The 17,578-nt window shown below is 31.0% G+C and overlaps 1 protein-coding gene across 1 annotated transcript; it reads right to left on the reverse strand.

Annotated features, from left to right (window-relative positions):
* Positions 1–8,109: 8,109 nt before the first annotated feature.
* LOC125222685 (calcium-dependent lipid-binding protein-like) lies at positions 8,110–13,775 on the reverse strand. The gene is made up of 11 exons (XM_048125435.1): positions 13,338–13,775; positions 12,958–13,059; positions 11,929–11,979; positions 11,040–11,160; positions 10,290–10,411; positions 10,090–10,188; positions 9,933–10,013; positions 9,758–9,843; positions 9,138–9,363; positions 8,790–8,954; positions 8,110–8,631 (listed from the first exon to the last, which is right to left on the reverse strand). The coding sequence occupies exons 1-11, from the start codon at positions 13,440–13,442 to the stop codon at positions 8,275–8,277; spliced, it is 1,515 nt and encodes a 504-aa protein (XP_047981392.1). The 5' UTR covers positions 13,443–13,775; the 3' UTR covers positions 8,110–8,274.
* Between the last annotated feature and the right edge of the window lie 3,803 nt (positions 13,776–17,578).

Raw genomic sequence — 17,578 nt, forward strand, 5'->3', positions numbered from 1 at the left:
AAATCATGAATTTACGTACATAGCATTTATTACGATTTAAAATTCTGGTAACATATAGTACTAGCAACCAAGTTTAAAATTTGTAGAAAATTAACTAAAATTTATGATTTTAGAAATATACATAGAATCAACTAATACAACTCATTCTTTAATTTATATTGTTTGAGATAATAAGTCATCATGGATAATGCACATATTTTAAAGCCAAGCTAGCTATTGAAATATTCTGGCATTTTGATTTATGCATATGTAGTGTGTGAAAAGAATAAATGAGGCAATTATTATTCTTGATTGCAAAATATCGAAGAAAATAAGAACAAGAAACATTAAATAGGTGGAATCGAAATTATTGTATAAGTTGTAGAGGAGTTGTGTGGGGTCTATGGTTTTTGTAGATGAATATGTAAACTGCAAGATAGGTCTATGTCACATTGACTATCCCTAAACTGTAAACATCAATCAATTCTTATTCTCATACAGTTTGCATTTACAATTTAATATTTCTCGTTCCTGATTAAGAATCACATTTTGACTAGACACAAGTTTTAAGAAATATAAAGAAAAGTTAATTGAAAAAGTTAGTGAAAGGTGAGACCCATTTTTTTGTATTGGTTTTATAATAAAATATGAGTGAAGAGAGTTAGTGGAATGTAGGACCTACTTAACATTTATTATATAGTAAAAATGAAGTGTGACTTTTAATTGGGGACGGACTGAAATAAAAAAGTGTGACTCTTAATCAGGACGGAGGGAGTAACAAATAATTTAACGATTCTTGAAATTGTTGCCTGTCTCATTCAAGTATTTTACTCTTGTAACTAAGTAGTACCAGTAACTACTCCCTCCGTCCCCTCATTCAAGTATTTTACTCTTGTAACTAAGTAGTACTAGTAACTACTCCCTCCGTCCTCTCATTCAAGTATTTTACTCTTGTAACTAAGTAGTACTAGTAACTACTCCCCGTCCTGCTTAAGATGACACATTTTCCTTTTTAGTTTGTCCCAACTAAGATGACACATTTTTTTTTTGGAAACTTTCTCTCTCCAATTAATACACTCAACTACTTTTTCTCATTCATATTAAAATATTCATTTTTCTTTATCTCTCTACTTGAATACTTACACCACCTTTTCTCTCTCAAATTAAACACTTTAACCAATAACTCCTAAAATCTCGTGCCGGCTAAGCAATGTGTCATTTTAAGCGGGACGGAGGGAGTATAAGACTCTAGAATCCTTATCAAATCAATGTGGGCATTCAGTTTATACTGTTTACTGCAATAGTAGGATGACACCATTGAGTTACTAATAATTCAAAATTTTAATCATAAAGATTTCGGATTTTCTGCTAATCTGATGGTCGATCAGGCTAGAATGCTACTCCTACTTTCTCCGTCCTGGCTAAGATACACATTTTTTAGTCGGCACGGAATTTTAGAAGTTGTTGGTTAATGCGTTTAATTGAAGAGAGAAAATGTGAGTGTAAATATTAAATAGAGAGAGTATTTAATTGAAGAGAGAAAAAAATGGTTGGGTGTATTAATTGGAAAGAGAAAATTACCAAAAATAGATATGTGTCATTTTGGTTGAGACAAACTAAAAAGAAAAGTGTGTTAATCTTAAGTGGAACAGAGAGAATATAGTTTATTAGCACTAAAGTTTGGAGATAATAAATCTGATTTGATTCTAATAGTACTTGAAAAGTTTATTATTACTGTTATTAATTTGACAAATTATACAAAATTCAAGTTCAATTTATTATTTTATTTTTTATTCAAAATTATACTCGAAAAAATGGATTGATCATTAAAATTTTTGAGTGACTTATAAAGTTAAAAAGCATCAATTATAAATTTTAAGGTACTGAAATTAAATTAAATGGATAAAATGAAAATAATAGTTTTAGCGTGACGTTTCTCACGCTCCTTAATGTGTTGCTACTTGCTAATATTTCTGTGTTAATATTGCTTAAAAACACAAATAGGAACAGACGATGTTGCAAATGAAAAGGACACAATTGACTATTGGCATAAAAAATAAAATTAGGTAACTTTATGAAAGAAGATAAAATTTTGAAAAATTGGTGACAAAAGGGCAATAGAAAAGATAATTCATCTGAACAAAGGTGTTGACTTTTTCTTCTAGGGTTGCAATTGATTCTTCGACCATGTCTATTTTTTAATAGAATTAAAATATCTGTTGTAAGTTTTTCATTCAATTTTACAATAAATTAAACTTTCAACAAGGATTAAACAATCTTGTAACTTGTCAGAAAAGCTCACCTTGATAAAGAAAGGTACAGTTTAAAACTTTTAATTCCACTAAATTATAAAAGTATTTTCATAACTCGTGAAACTGGCATCAACTCTCATAAATAAAGTAGTAGGACTGTAGGAGTAGTACTACTATTATAACAGTAAAAAAAAAAAAAAAACTAATTTTAGTATTATTATTTTGAAGTCTTCACTAAAATTAGACTAATTCTATATAAATTTTTTTTAAACAAATACTATAAACTATATACATTATTCTAAATGTGACCCCATAATCAACTGATAATACTGTCACCACTTTTTCCCTTCCTTTATTTTATGTTACTCCTCCGTCCCACAAAAGATGTCACACTTTCCTTTTTAGTTTGTCAAATGTCACATTTCCTCTTTTGGAAAAAGTTCCTTCTCACATTAATTATAAAATTATATTTTCTCTCACCACTTAAAATACAAAATAACATCTCCTAAAATCCTGTGCCATTTTCCAAGTGTGACATCTTCTCTGGGATGGAGGGAGTACCAATTATGCATCAAAACTCATTCATTTATAACTTTTTCTATTTTTTTTATTGGAGGTACAATTTTTTTTTTCATTTTTAGTAGCCATTTATTCTATTCAATATGAAATTATGTTTTTATATAATAATTCCTCGAAGTCAAAATTGGTAAGCAACTAAATGATAGTATAACATAAATAATAGAAATGATAAAACAAAAACAACGAAATCGAAGGCATAGTGGGTGAACATGAGAAAAATATTGCAAATGGACAACACACATCTTAATATTATCTGTCAATCTCATCCATCATAAAAGAATCGTCTTAAACGATATAAACCACAAAAAATACAACAAATAGACTGTCAAGTAAAATAAAAAATAAATTTGAACTTAATAGGTAAGCAACAAAATAGTACTCCATTGTTTTGCATACTAAAAATAGAAAAAGAAATAATAACATAAAAACAACGATATCAAAAGTGTAGTGGACGAACACGAGAAAAACATTGCAAACGGACAACACACATCTCAACATTATCTGTCGACCTCATCCATCATAAAAAATCGTCTCAAACGATATAAACTACAAAACATATGATAAATAGACCGTCAAGTAAAATAAAAGTAAATTTGAACTTAATTGGTAAGCAACAAAATAATATGTTGTTGTACATACAAAAATAGAAAAAGAAATAATAACATAAAAACAACGAAATCGAAAATGTAATAGACGAACACGAGAAAAACATTTCAAATGGACAACGCATATCTCAGCATTATCTGTAGACCCCATCCATCATAAAAGAATCGTCTCAAACGATATAAACCACAAAACATATGATAAATAGACTGTCAACTAAAATAAAAGTGAATTTGAACTTAATTGGTAATATGATAAATAGAATGTCAAGTTAAAGAAATATGAGACTCATTTTTTTATATTAGTTTTATAATAAAATATGAGTAAAGCGAGTTAGTAGAATGTGAGATCTACCTATTATTTATGGTAAAAATGATAAAGTGTGACTCTTATTCTAAGACTAAGGAAATACTCCTAATAATTAGCTATTCATAAGAAAATAAAAATAAAAACAAGAGTGAACTACAAAAATGGTCCCTGGACTATGGGTTTATCTCGCCCATAGTCCCTGGACTTTAAAAATATCGCTCAGTGGTCCCTGGACTAAGGGTTTATCTCGAATTGGTCCTTTTGGCTTTTTTTTTCGTACGAAAATACCCTTTGATATTATTTTGGGGTTTGGCAATTTGATCTTTTTACACTTTTAACATTTTAAATCTGATATTATTTTAGTTATGTACTAACTTTGATATTATTTCAAAATTATCATTCTTCTTCCATTTTGTTATCCTTCACTGAATTTGGTTTTTTTTATTTCAATATTAGATTTAAATTTACAAAATTTTAAATTTTAATTTTTAAATATCAATAAATTTTTTTAATTAAAAAAATTATTAAATAGCAAAAATTAATAGTTATAATCAATATTTGATAGTGTATAGTACTATGTCAATAAAGTATGACAACGCCTTAGTTTTAATCAATGTTTAATATAACTTTAATCATAAATAGATTATATAATACAATTTATTCTGAAATAAATATACATCTAATGCAAGACTAATATAATTTTCGTTTATTAATTTGAAAACAATCAAAATTTACTAGAAAATTTCAACAAAAATACTCCTATATAAAATTTTAAGTATGATCAAATTTTTAGTCAACTTCATAATATTTAACCACAAGCAATTATAACAACCAAACGGAGGCTAAATAGAATAACTCTTATTTTTCCATCATGATTAATATTATTTTTCTGTACTTCTTCAATTCAATTGAATATTATATTAAATAACAAAAATTAATAGTTTTAATCAATATTTATAGTGTCCATGAATTAATAGTTTTCATTAAAAAAATTTATTGATATTTAAAAATCTAAATATAAAATTAAATTTAATATTGAAAAAAAAAAAATAAACAAATTCAATGAAGGATAACAAAATGGAAGAAGAATGATAATTTTGAAATAATATCAAAGTTAGTACATAACTAAAATAATATCATATTTAAAATGTTAAAAGTGTAAAAAGACCAAATTGCCTAAACCCCCCAAAATAATATCAAAGGGTATTTTCGTACCAAAAAAAGCCAAAAGGACCAATTTCGAGATAAACCTATAGTCCAGGGACTACTGACGATATTTTTAAAGTCCAGAGACTATGGGCGAGATAAACCCATAGTTCAAGAACCATTTTTGTAGTTCCCTCTAAAAACAAAAAAACATCGAAGTCGAAAATGTAAAGAGCAAACACAAGGAAAATATCACAAATAGACAACACACGTCGTAGCAATATGCGGTAATCTCATATATTTATAAAAGAATAGTCTCAGGCCATATAGACCTCAAAACATACAATTATGTAGCCATTCTAGAGAAGTAAAAGTAAATTTCAACTTTTTCATATGCAAAGTTCAAGATATGTCTTGGGCAAAATGTAAATTGAAAATACACCTCGTTAGCAACAATTGATGTATACAAAACAATTTTTTCACACACGCCAAATCCAGGGACTACTGACGATATTTTTAAAGTCCAGAGACTATGGGCGAGATAAACCCATAGTTCAAGAACCATTTTTGTAGTTCCCTCTAAAAACAAAAAAACATCGAAGTCGAAAATGTAAAGAGCAAACACAAGGAAAATATCACAAATAGACAACACACGTCGTAGCAATATGCGGTAATCTCATATATTTATAAAAGAATAGTCTCAGGCCATATAGACCTCAAAACATACAATTATGTAGCCATTCTAGAGAAGTAAAAGTAAATTTCAACTTTTTCATATGCAAAGTTCAAGATATGTCTTGGGCAAAATGTAAATTGAAAATACACCTCGTTAGCAACAATTGATGTATACAAAACAATTTTTTCACACACGCCAAAGTAGCGCATTTTATTGTCCAAAATATGTTTCACTATCAGATGTGATATGCTACTCATTTTGGAATGATGTAATTTAATAATCTTCCTTCTCACCATAACATAATTTTCAGTATTTAATAAAAATATCAATTCATCAAATATCACATTTTGAAATTTAAAAATTGATAATTAATTACTGGCTAATTAAATTATACAATGACCAGCATATTGATGATTGGAGAGCAAAATTAATTATTTTGTGGGAGGTGCTCGACATTATAATAAAATTTAGACACTATTCATCTGTGGTTAAAATGAAATGATACCCTTGACTTATATCTCTTGACTTTCTCTGTGTAATTTTAAATGGATTCAGTTAAAAGAGAGAAAATTTGGCCTTGTAAAATGCAAAATAAAATCGAAATAAAGATGAATGTCACGTGAGCCCAACCAACCTATCTTTATAAATGAGTATAAAATATTTTATTTTCCTTTCTAGTATCGGGAGAAGTAGCAAAATTGCATACTAATTATGCAAATGCGTATTATTTAATCTATCTTTTTTACAACGAATTATGCGTGTGGGTTGGTTTGTTACCATGAACTACGAAATTTTACAATATTTTAGAATTTATATAAAACAAAAATTACTTCTACTAAAAACTAGTGCTCAACCTATTCACTGAGTTAGGGTAGAATTTCAATATTAAATCTTCTTATAATAATAATAATATGGTTTAAATGGTGCTATCATATCTATAGTTTAAATGATGCTATTATATCTATAGTCTAAAGCATTGTCAAGCTTATATTACTAAACAACGCATATTTAGTTACTCCCATAATTAATGAACCAAATCTGGTTTGATGATCTGAATTACTATACAGTAGTAGTATATATTACTATTAATCAAACCCTAAATAGCATCTTTTGAGACTCTAATTACGAGGCAAGTTTTCAAAGTTCAAACTTTATTGTTTGTTGAGTTCCCTTTGTGTCTTGCTCGTTGTCTCTATCCTAATCAATGTCTTAGTGGAAATTATAATCATGATTAGTGTTTTTTAGGGAAATAATGATTAGTTAATCGATCAATTATTCTTATTTTAGATCTGGATTTGGGGCCGTTGATTCCAACACAAAAGGGCAAGAACTAAGATTTATGATTTTGAAAATGATAAAACATGATGTGATTATGAATCACAAGATTCACAACAAACATATGGTGATTTATTGTCTATTTCATATTTATTGTAAGAATATCTAGCTGTATATATAATTCATGTATAGTCCATACAAGAATCACTCACTAAAATATTGTAAGGTTCATGAACAAAAAAAGAGAATCTATTGGCTCTTTCTTTTCCTACCATATAAATCGCCTTTTGAGAATGTTGTAAAGTTAAATCAGATAAAACTGGTCGTGTATTTTTCTTTTTCTTTTTCTTTTTCAATATTTTGGATGAAAAGGATATTTCTTACTGTCTATTGTACTCATAGCTGAATGGAATATATTTTACAAAAGATATTAGTGGAATATGACTTGAGATTCATAATTCGTGGAAATTTCTATATTCTATTTAAAAGTTTTAAGATAATAAATAAAAAACATTCACATATTTGATCGACTCTGTCAAATGGGTCTACCAAAACTTTTCGTAATAGAGGAAAATTTTCAAAGATTATGTATGTAATGATCATAAGATAATAAAGATTTATGAGTAAAATCTGCTTGTATATACACAAGTGAAGACAAATTACACTATTCAAGTCCATGTGCCTAGCTTTGTATAGCAAAAAATCAAAATTGGGTTGATTACACTATTACATTTTGGAGAATCTTGCACCAGAGCATCTCATCGGTCAAAACCGTGAGAGAAGTCAAGATTCGGATTTAAACACCTTCACATAAACTTAAATATGTCATTGGCATAGGTAAATTTGATTTATGTTTATTAATCTAAATCTTGATCATTTGCATCTTAATCACATTTCCTGAACTCCAAAAATATTTCAACTTTTTGGAGGAATATTATGAAGAAATAAAAATAATACTAGTAGTCTACAAAATGGAGTATATACATGTGTATGTATTCATATGGAAAACACATTGCCACGTTGTTCCTTCACGGGCTCAAAATCTGCCTTTCAAAAATGTCATCATTCAGATCACGAGACTCTTCTAGTTATTCATTTGCCAAAATAAAACCATATATATCGATTATATAAATAAAGTTATGTTTGAACATGCACCCCCCTTTTATCTTTTCAAGAGAATGTCAAAAGTGAAACTACAGTGTTCATAACGAAAACCTGTGTGTGTGTGTGAGAGAGAGAGAGAGAGAGAGGGCACGTTTCAAATCTCGTTACAAAGCAAAGAGGAGAGAGTGAAAGAATTTTAAAACTTACAAAGATGGCAGTGCTAATGTCTAACCAATTCAGTGAAACTTTACATCACAAACACAATCAAAATCTACGTGAACATACATTCAAACTCATCAAACCCAAAGGTATTTAAACACAAAATAACACAGTTTGAGTTTTGAGGGGTTGTCAAACTGGCTTTGCGCCTCCATTTTCTTGAGGGTTCGTTGGCGTTGAAGCTCCATTCCTCCTAGTTGTGGAAGATCCAGTGATGGTCCTGCCCATGAACTTTCCAGCTTTCGACAGACCGCTGCCAACAGCTCCAAAACCACCAGTGACCAAGCTCGCACCAGCCCCTATGCCGCTTCCCACAAGCCCTGCTCCACCAGTAATACCAGAACCAACTAGTGAGGCTGCACCGTCGAGGGCATCCATAGTGCTCCCTATCACTCCAGCTTCTTTCAGTTTCTTCCTCTCCTCTAAGATCCTCTTCTCTTCTTCCAGGGCAGCGATCTGCTCTTCCTTGGTAAATTCATGATAGAACACCTGAAATCAAGAAACCCAAACCAATGAGTCGGAAATACAAGTTTAAAACCATAATGACACAAACCCCCACCGCGAAAAAAAAAAACAGAACGAAAAGACAGTGTTGAGATCACAAAGTGGATCTTATATGACTATAATAGCATATACTCGGTAAATACCTGAACCGTTATGGTTCCTCTGTCCTTCTTGTCCTTAATTTTGAGCATATCAAGAGATGGGTACAGCCTCAGTTCCAGTTCTTTTGAGGTTTCAGCTTCCAGTTCGATCAGAGGCATCTTTGCAATGCCCAATCGCTTGTCTTGCCCAATGTCTTGATCAAACACCTATTTTTAGAAGAGATTGTTTAAATTGTTTTAAGTTTAGACATTAAGCGAATATAATTAAAAACTAAAACAATCATATATATGTATGGTAAAGGGATGAGAAAGATGCTCAGTGTTTGGAAACTCATAAGCACGCTTCATAAAGTGAAATGGACGGAAACTGGGAAAGTATAAAGTAGAAACCTCGAGAATGAGTGACTGTGTCTCCTTATCTTCTGCAATCAAATCGAATGTTTGATTCCAAGTAGGATTCAAGTTGTTATTAACAACCTTCGTCTTAACTTTAAAGAGAGGACGAATGTGTACTGTAACATAGGGATCAGATTTTCCAATCAGTTCCATGTTTTTCAGATCATTTGCCTTTACAACAGTAACTTTGAGCAGTCCCACTGGCTTAAGCTCCAATTCACTGCAAAGTATCAGAAGAATGTAAGCCACTCAAGACCGCATCTATATATTCACATGGTTGTAATTGCAGAAATTAAGTCGAGCATACATAACTGCCTCACGTTATTCTCTAAATTAACAAATTACTAATCACCACATTGACAAACATTAGCGTTGGCAGAACATTAATTATTGTAGAAAGCAGAACTACTTGGCTATTTAAACATCAACCTTTATTGACAGGCAAAAATATCTAATAAATTAAAACTATTTAAAATCAGGTACAGGGAATCATATTCAGAAAGTTGCTGAACTATCTAGTATACTTTAAAAAGGTTAGACTATGTACGGAACATAAGAAACTAATAAAAGGATAAGTCCAAAAGGCAAAGAGAATAGGTAGGTATTGGAATTACCTTGTATCCACAGGAATTCCACCAATAGGGACAACTATCCTGTGAGGCCATTGTAGCATATCCATAACAATAGTATTAACAGTGTCCTTGTACAAGTAAAAAATAGCTAGTCAGTCCGAATAATATAAGCTAGATTACTTGACTAAGATCATTAAAGTATCATATTAAAACTTACATCAATCATATCAGAAAGCCCGGGAATAGCTGTTAAACTTCCACCCACAGCCTTAAGAGTATAATCAATTCGTGGTTTTGGCTGGATGACATGGAAAAACACAAATGATTTACACATTGATAATTACTCTAGAAAGTTTGATGTGTGCTTTATATACCTCCGCAAGAAGCGCTACAACTACTGCAGATATGCAAGGAATTTCATCAGTTAGTTGAAAGATAGCACGAACCACCGTAAAAACCTTGAGATCCTTCAACTGCAAAAAGAAACATAATGGTAGATATTCCTTTTCAGTACAGAATACTATAATATAGATATAGCAACAGTGAAAGGGGGTAAAATATTTAGTGCACCAACCTGAATAGGAATAGAAGCAACAAGTGCAGCCTCAACAGCTAAAATAATGCTAGGATCGCCACCCCAGCGTAAGTCAATATCCATTGTGATTTGACCTTCTTTAAGACTCTGAACTCGAATCCCTGCAAGGTTTGAACTATGCAGACAATGAGGTTGGATCTTACACATGCAAATTCATAGTAAGAAGCCTGAATCGATGTAAACAGCAAACAATCCAAAACCATTCATTATCAAGCACAACCAATAATCAATATCTGGAAAAAGGTATTCAGTGAAAATCTTAGTATTTCAGTATATGGTAGAGTGCTTATGGCATATTTTTAAGTTTGTCTGAATATAACTTTTCATCTTAAAAGTGAGGACCAAAAATTCAGCAGATGTGTTAGATATGTCTATATATATATAAGCAGTTGTATAAGTTTCAGCTTAGTATAGGTTATAACTTATAACATAAGAAGCATTCACAGAAAAAAAAAAGAAAAGGAATCTCTAAGACTCCTCAACTAAGAAGTGCTTATAAAGTTCATATTGGTACACCTTTATCATCACACTAAGTACACTAACAGAACCTATTGCATAAAGTGATACTGATAGCAATGCTCAGCAGCAATGTATGTAATGAAGCCAAATGAGAAGATAGGATATTTTATCAAAGGACCATAACTGCAAACACTTTGAATGATGCCATAACAAGAATGCAAAAACTAAGTGGACAACATGCACTGATAAATAAGATGCTAGTTTTTCAACCTTCAATCTTGGGAGCCACAGTTCCAAGGGAGAGTTTGCTAAATTTCAAAGAAGTGATCCCAGTAGGACGATATTCCTCCAATAATGGTTCCACAGATTCTTTTATGACAGCCTCTGCTGCCTGAGATAGCAAACATTGAATAATTTAGCAATTTAGCAGCAACTTGACTCTAACTGGAAGCATAGAATCAGTAAGCCTACATAGTCAACCTTCATTAACCAACTCAAATATCACCGTATGGATAGTAAAACATAAAAACATGTGAACCCTAACAAATTGTTGATTAAAGAATCACAAAAAGTACAACTTAAAGTCTTAAACCAATAAATAGACAGTTCCAACGTTCAATAAAAATTCCATGATTGTCCTTGTCAATTCAATATTTACACATGACCACCAGTGTACTGAAATCTTCGTGCTGCAGTCTTTCCTTCTCTGGATATGTAATTTATAAGGAATTTCTGAATGAGGGTTAAATGACTATCATTTTCATGCGAAGAAACTACAGAGGAAGGTGCATATAACTATCATGTGGAATGCATGAATCTTAGCATGTATTTATGCAAGGAAGAATTACTAATCTTCTTGACAATGTAAACTATTAGCATCTCTTGAACTACTATATAGCATGGAGATGAGGTTTTTATACTACTTAATCAAAACCAGTTCAAAATACGAACAAATATACAGATATGTGGTGCCTCGGACATGTCATAAAGAGAAGCCTCAAGACTCAAGGTCAGTACTTCCTATTTCAGGTCAATAGTGATATATTTAAAGCTTCTTCATGTCGTACTTAGAAGCAGGATGAGGCAGGTTAAAAATAAGTAAAATCAAATGAATTGCACGAGCCAAAAGCCAAAAACAGAAAGAGAAGAAGAAGCTTACATCTGCTACAAATGGCCACAACTTGCTTAGCTGTTTGTTTAGCCATTTCACCTGAAAGAAAAACGGAGCAGCAAAAGGTTAATGTGATGACTTATAGGCATGAAGGAGAAGAAACAAATCATGTGTTCACATAAGCTTGTATTATAAACAGAAAATTGTAAACGTAGAGGAGAAAAGGAAATTCCTCAAGACAATCCTAAAATTTGATTATTGCAAAATAATTACATAGTCCTAAAGCTCTCATAATACAAAAGGATATAGGTCAATCGAATAATGCACCTCTATTGTCCCTTACTTAGTGCATAATCTAATGCTAAATTGGACCAGACACCTCCAAAAGGGTTGCTACAGCTGAGGTCAATAGTTTAACTAAGCGAAGAAAATTGAGTGGTGAAGCAAGATTAGGGGTCAAACCACTCTAAAACTCTTACTTTCTTTTCTAAACACTTTTGCTGAAACAATAGATTATTTTAACAGATGACCTAGCTTTTGGAAATAGGACATGGATTGCAGAGGTCTGTTCGGTTCTCTATTAGCTATTACTGAGCGGTGTGTGCGCGTGTGTTGGGGGATGGTGGTGGCGAGGGGTGAGAGTGTTTTCTAACTGATAGCTTTCACCTGTTTTATCAGTCCAAGGAATACATCCACCAACACAAAGCATACTCAATAAAGTAAGTCACAATCCAAGCTAATATGGAGGCAATCTCTAGAACAACTAACAAAATGCTTTTCTAGAATCACTGAATCACATGGAAACTAAATATTCATGAGGAAGTAACTAGGTTAATACTACAATGCACCCCCAGAACAATCTCCAGCAATTAAGGTGCAGGAGTTGAAGCCAGTAGTTATAACAAAGGAACATAGAAACTAACCGAAAATGAAAGACTAGCTACAATCCTACAATTCTAACAACACAATAATGAAAGGGCATCGACACAGACATCAATCAATTAATATCACCAATCGATATCTAAACCTAACGCATTCTTCCAGCACTTGAATCCAACTAAACGAAAATAACCTAACCTGCTCGAACACAGGAAACGATATCCACTCTGGGCAGTTCTCTCCACATATTTTCTTCATATCATCCCTGTTCAGTGAGCTTAGCAGCTTGATATCTACTGCCTGTTGACCATAGAAGACCAAAATTTCAAATTCCTCATAAATCTCAAGGAAATTCACACATCAACAAGCTAACCGACAGCAATGGAAAGAAACCCCAAGGCACGAAAGCCGAATTTCCAGCAAGATCATACAAAATCAAATCCAACTAGCTGAAATAACAACCTAAACTGATACAATCCAAGTCCGCATAATTTCAACATCAATTCCGCTCGAGGTTTTCAACGAACACACACACAATTTAATTGAAATGGTATAAGAAAACAGTGAACAAAATAAACCTTAGCAACACGCTTCCTGCTCCGATGCTCCATCATGTATTTCCAGCCCGCCATCAGCGCGATCCCAAACACCATCCCCATCACCATTCCCGATACCAGCCCCATCTTCGTCACCGAGAAATTGCCTAATTCTTCCCCCCAAAAAAACGAAACGAATGTGGAATTTTACGTTACAGGTAGTCGACCGACTACTTCAACGATTGCAGCTGATGTTTACTGTTTTACTATTTTACTGTTACTGATCTGAATATATGCAAATTACTAGTAAAACAGCAATAAATCCTCAATTATTTCATTCAGTCGTTATCGAAAAAAGTGTGATATGCGAAATGGGTAACATCTACAAGATAGGAATTTCTTGTTGAACAGAGCAAGCAGAGAGCGTGCTGTGTGTGTGGGGGAAACGTAAATTTTATTTCGCCCTTTTTTTTAAAAAAGAGAGCGATAATATCTGAGGGCGTGTTGATTGTGTGTATCCTGTAATAAAGAGAGGGTAGTTGAGACTCTTCCAAGTCAATTCACTCCCTCGTCTTTCTCCTTTTGGCTTATTTGTGAAATTAAAAATTCAATTTTTTTGTTGTAGTATATTTTTTAATTTTTATGTGGAGTTGTAAATTCAACTGGATTCTAAGTCCAATCATCAATAAAATAAGATGAACTAGAATTCAATCTTAGTAAAGTCTAGTCTAACTTGATTCAGTCATAGGTTTAGGTAAATCGAACCTTAAATCGGACTTGAACTGGATTTGAGAACTAGACAACTTTAAGTTAATCACTTAATATTCAATTAGAGTAATAGTCAAATAAGCTGTAGACAAAAGTGAATTTGTCCAAATATATCGTAGAAATAAAATTTCAATGATAGAAATGTGAATTATCAACATCTTAATAGATCCTTCAAAGAATCGATTGCAAATTTGAACTATAACAACTTGTAAAAAGTTAAATAGCGTTGATCTAAAATAAAAGACGCATACATATCGATATATTCATCGACATGATAATAGTTTGTGATACCAATGTTCATTTAGAAGCATCAAGATTATTAGAGGTTCGATCGTAATAATATAAATGCATAACACCCTATTTATTAGCTCAATTTCTATATAGATCTCAATAGCTGAGTTGTTAAAAATAACAACTTTTTATTACCGAATACTATCATTTTATCCACGGAATTGCTAAATACTTCTAGATAGACATAGGTATGTGCATGGTTGAAAACATAATTAACCATCTAAGAAAAATTGTAATGTTAAAGTTATTCTTAATTTTATTTTTGGTGAATCCTAATTCTTTTTAAGAGCAAACTAAAGTTACGTACGATTAAAAAATTGGAGTTAACAAAATCTCCAATATTGCTATTTTTAGTGAAAGCATACAATTCTAATTCCCTCAAATTATATACCCAAAAGTAACTTTGCCTGCTTGACTAGTATGTGAAAAAATAAAATATAGGAAGAACTTAATTATTAAGTAAGGATTGTAGGCCACTGTGGCACTGTTTCATGTGACATGGAAGTCATGTTATTATCACAATTATGAATGTTTCATGGCCTTCATTGTCATAAAAAATATCTATAAAAATAATAGAAAAATCATCAAACAATTCAATCACTTGCTAGCATAATTCTTGTCCACGCAATGATCCTCACACACTAGCAAACACACACATACATGATCTCATAAAACAACCACAATTTATCACATACGTACATATTGATATTGCTATTATGCCAAATTCATTGTTAAAATTGTTTTAATTTGTCATTTTAATTTTAAGATAATTAAATACTTCTTCAGTCCCAACTCTCAAGGTAGTTGGCACATTTCTTTTAATCACGCCATTTAAGAAATTAATGTGATAAAGGTTAAAGTGAGAGATTATAGTAAAAGAGATAAAAAAAAATAGTAAAATATGAGAGAAGATAAAATTTTTACTAGTATAAAAGAAAATGATTCAACTATCTTGTAATAATACAAAAAAAGAATACGACTCAACTACCTTAGAATAGAAGGAATACAAATATATACAATACTATCAATTAAAATATTACAATGCGCATCTGAGACCATTAAGAGTTTCGTAGTGTCTTCATTTTTCCATTTTCATCATATAAGTAGGGAAAATTAAACCCAAAACTGCTCGTCAAAGAGAGTGTTGCGATATCTTAACTTTTCTAAGTAAAATGATCTTTTTTCTATTACTCAATATGAACAATATTATTGACTTAAATTCACTTTAATATCATATTAGAAATGAATCATTTATTATTCGTCTTCTTAAAAGGCTTTGTAAAAGAGTGAGTTAGAGATTACTATAATTGATATTTTTTTCATTTCTTTTTGTTTGAATAAGCGGTTATCCGGAGTATGTATATGTATGCCATTTTAGTGGAGAATTTCTTAAATGATTGGATATTATTCGTATTGTTGCTATATGAATCATGCTATATGAATCATAATTGATGGTGGCCACTCCTCTCTGGAATTTCCAAGCCATATTAATTAATAATTAAAAAGATTTAATACACAGATATATTGAGACGACAGGCGCGTGTTCCACACGTTGCCGACATCATGTTTTATCCAAATATTGATGATTTATATAGAAGTAAAAATTATTAGGGGAGTATAATATTTTATTATACATAGGTGAACAAAAAACACTTCATTATTTACAAAATTGGTTCGATCTATCGTTTAGTGTACTCGATTTGTCGGATTTGCATCATTAAATCTTTGTTTCATACCTTTATATTTTTTTATATATTGTGTTGTATAAATTGTGTTATTATTAGTACACATATATTAATATAGTTGTAATTAGTAATTACTATTTATTATTGGAGTAAGTATCTTTGAGTGAGTGGCACTCCTCTACGCGCAGCGCCCATAGTGCGCTCGAGTTAAATCAGTTCGACACTATTTTGTACTAATAATAAATTTTATTAATGAAAATACTAAACTTTTTTATAGAAAACAACAGTCATTTCTGTAATTGTCATTCTGATCCAAAAAAGTGTCACTCTATATTTAAAAACTGGAGTATCATTTTATTCTTAAGGACGAGTATTTTTATTCATAACAATGATCACTTTTAAATGTAAGAATCATTCTTTAACACATTAACTAGTTATTATGGAGTACAATATACCCTAAGATAATATATTTCTTAATTGACAGTAAATTTTAAGAGTTAGTTGATTAATATGGTTAATTGTAAAGAGAAATAGTAAGTGTAAGTATTAAATGAAAGAGAGTTGAATATTTTATTAAAAAGATGTAATTTTCTATACATGGAGAATTCACACTCGATGTTTCTCGGTACACAATATAAGTAACTTTGTCCGGTATTTTTCACAAAACAAATCTCCTCATGTAAAATCAATGAGATAAAAAAAAAGTACAATCATATGGAGTATATAATTATACATCCCACCTCCAATTCGAGCAAGAAAATGTTAGAAAAATATTATTCTTATCGTTCTATTTAAGATGATACATTTTCTTTTTTAGTTTATCTAGTATTCTCTCCGTTCCACAGTAATAGAGGCATTTTATTTTGCACACTCATTTTGAAAAAATAATTATAAATAGTTAAAGTGAAGAAAAAGTAAAGTAAGAGAGACAATATTGTAGATAAGACTCTTCTCTACATTATTTTCTTCTTACTTTATTCTCTCTTTACTTTAACTATTTAATATCATTTTTTTAAAACAAGTGCAGAAAATGAAATGCCTCTATTACTGTGGAACGGAGGGAGTATATAATAGTACATTTTTTTTTTATTATTAGTAGCTTTCTCTCTTCAATTAATACACTCAACCATTTTTTTTCTTTTCAATTAAATATTCAACTTTCTTTCTCACTCATTTACTCCTTCCGTCTACTAATATAAGGTCAAGTTTGATCCAACACGGGTTTTCAGAAATATAGTAGAAAGTGGGTGGGAAAAAGATTAGTGGAAGGTGAGTCATACTTTTACATACTTTAATAATAAAATGTGAGTGAGATAAAGTTAGAGGAATGTGAAGTCCATTACTAAAAATGGTAAAAAGTAAAAGAGACTTTTTTTGGTGGATTGATGAAAATTAAATGAAAAAATGAGACGTTTATTGGTGGACGGAGGAGTAAGACTTACACGCACATTTTCCCTCTCCAATTAATCACATTAACTAACAACTCCTAAAATATCGTGCTGACTAAGAAATGTGTCATCTTAGCCGAGACGAAGGGGG

Source organism: Salvia hispanica, chromosome 4 (genome assembly GCF_023119035.1).
Source record: "Salvia hispanica cultivar TCC Black 2014 chromosome 4, UniMelb_Shisp_WGS_1.0, whole genome shotgun sequence".
NCBI lineage: Eukaryota > Viridiplantae > Streptophyta > Magnoliopsida > Lamiales > Lamiaceae > Salvia > Salvia hispanica.

Coding starts and splice junctions, on each gene's coding strand:
- LOC125222685 (XM_048125435.1), bottom strand. CDS start 13,442: ATGGGGCTGGTATCGGGAATGGTGATGGGGATGGTGTTTGGGATCGCG. Junction 9,844..9,932: donor GGCTTTCTGATATGATTGAT/GTAAGTTTTAAT, acceptor TACTTGTACAAG/GACACTGTTAATACTATTGT. Junction 9,364..9,757: donor GGAATTCCTGTGGATACAAG/GTAATTCCAATA, acceptor GATACTTTGCAG/TGAATTGGAGCTTAAGCCAG.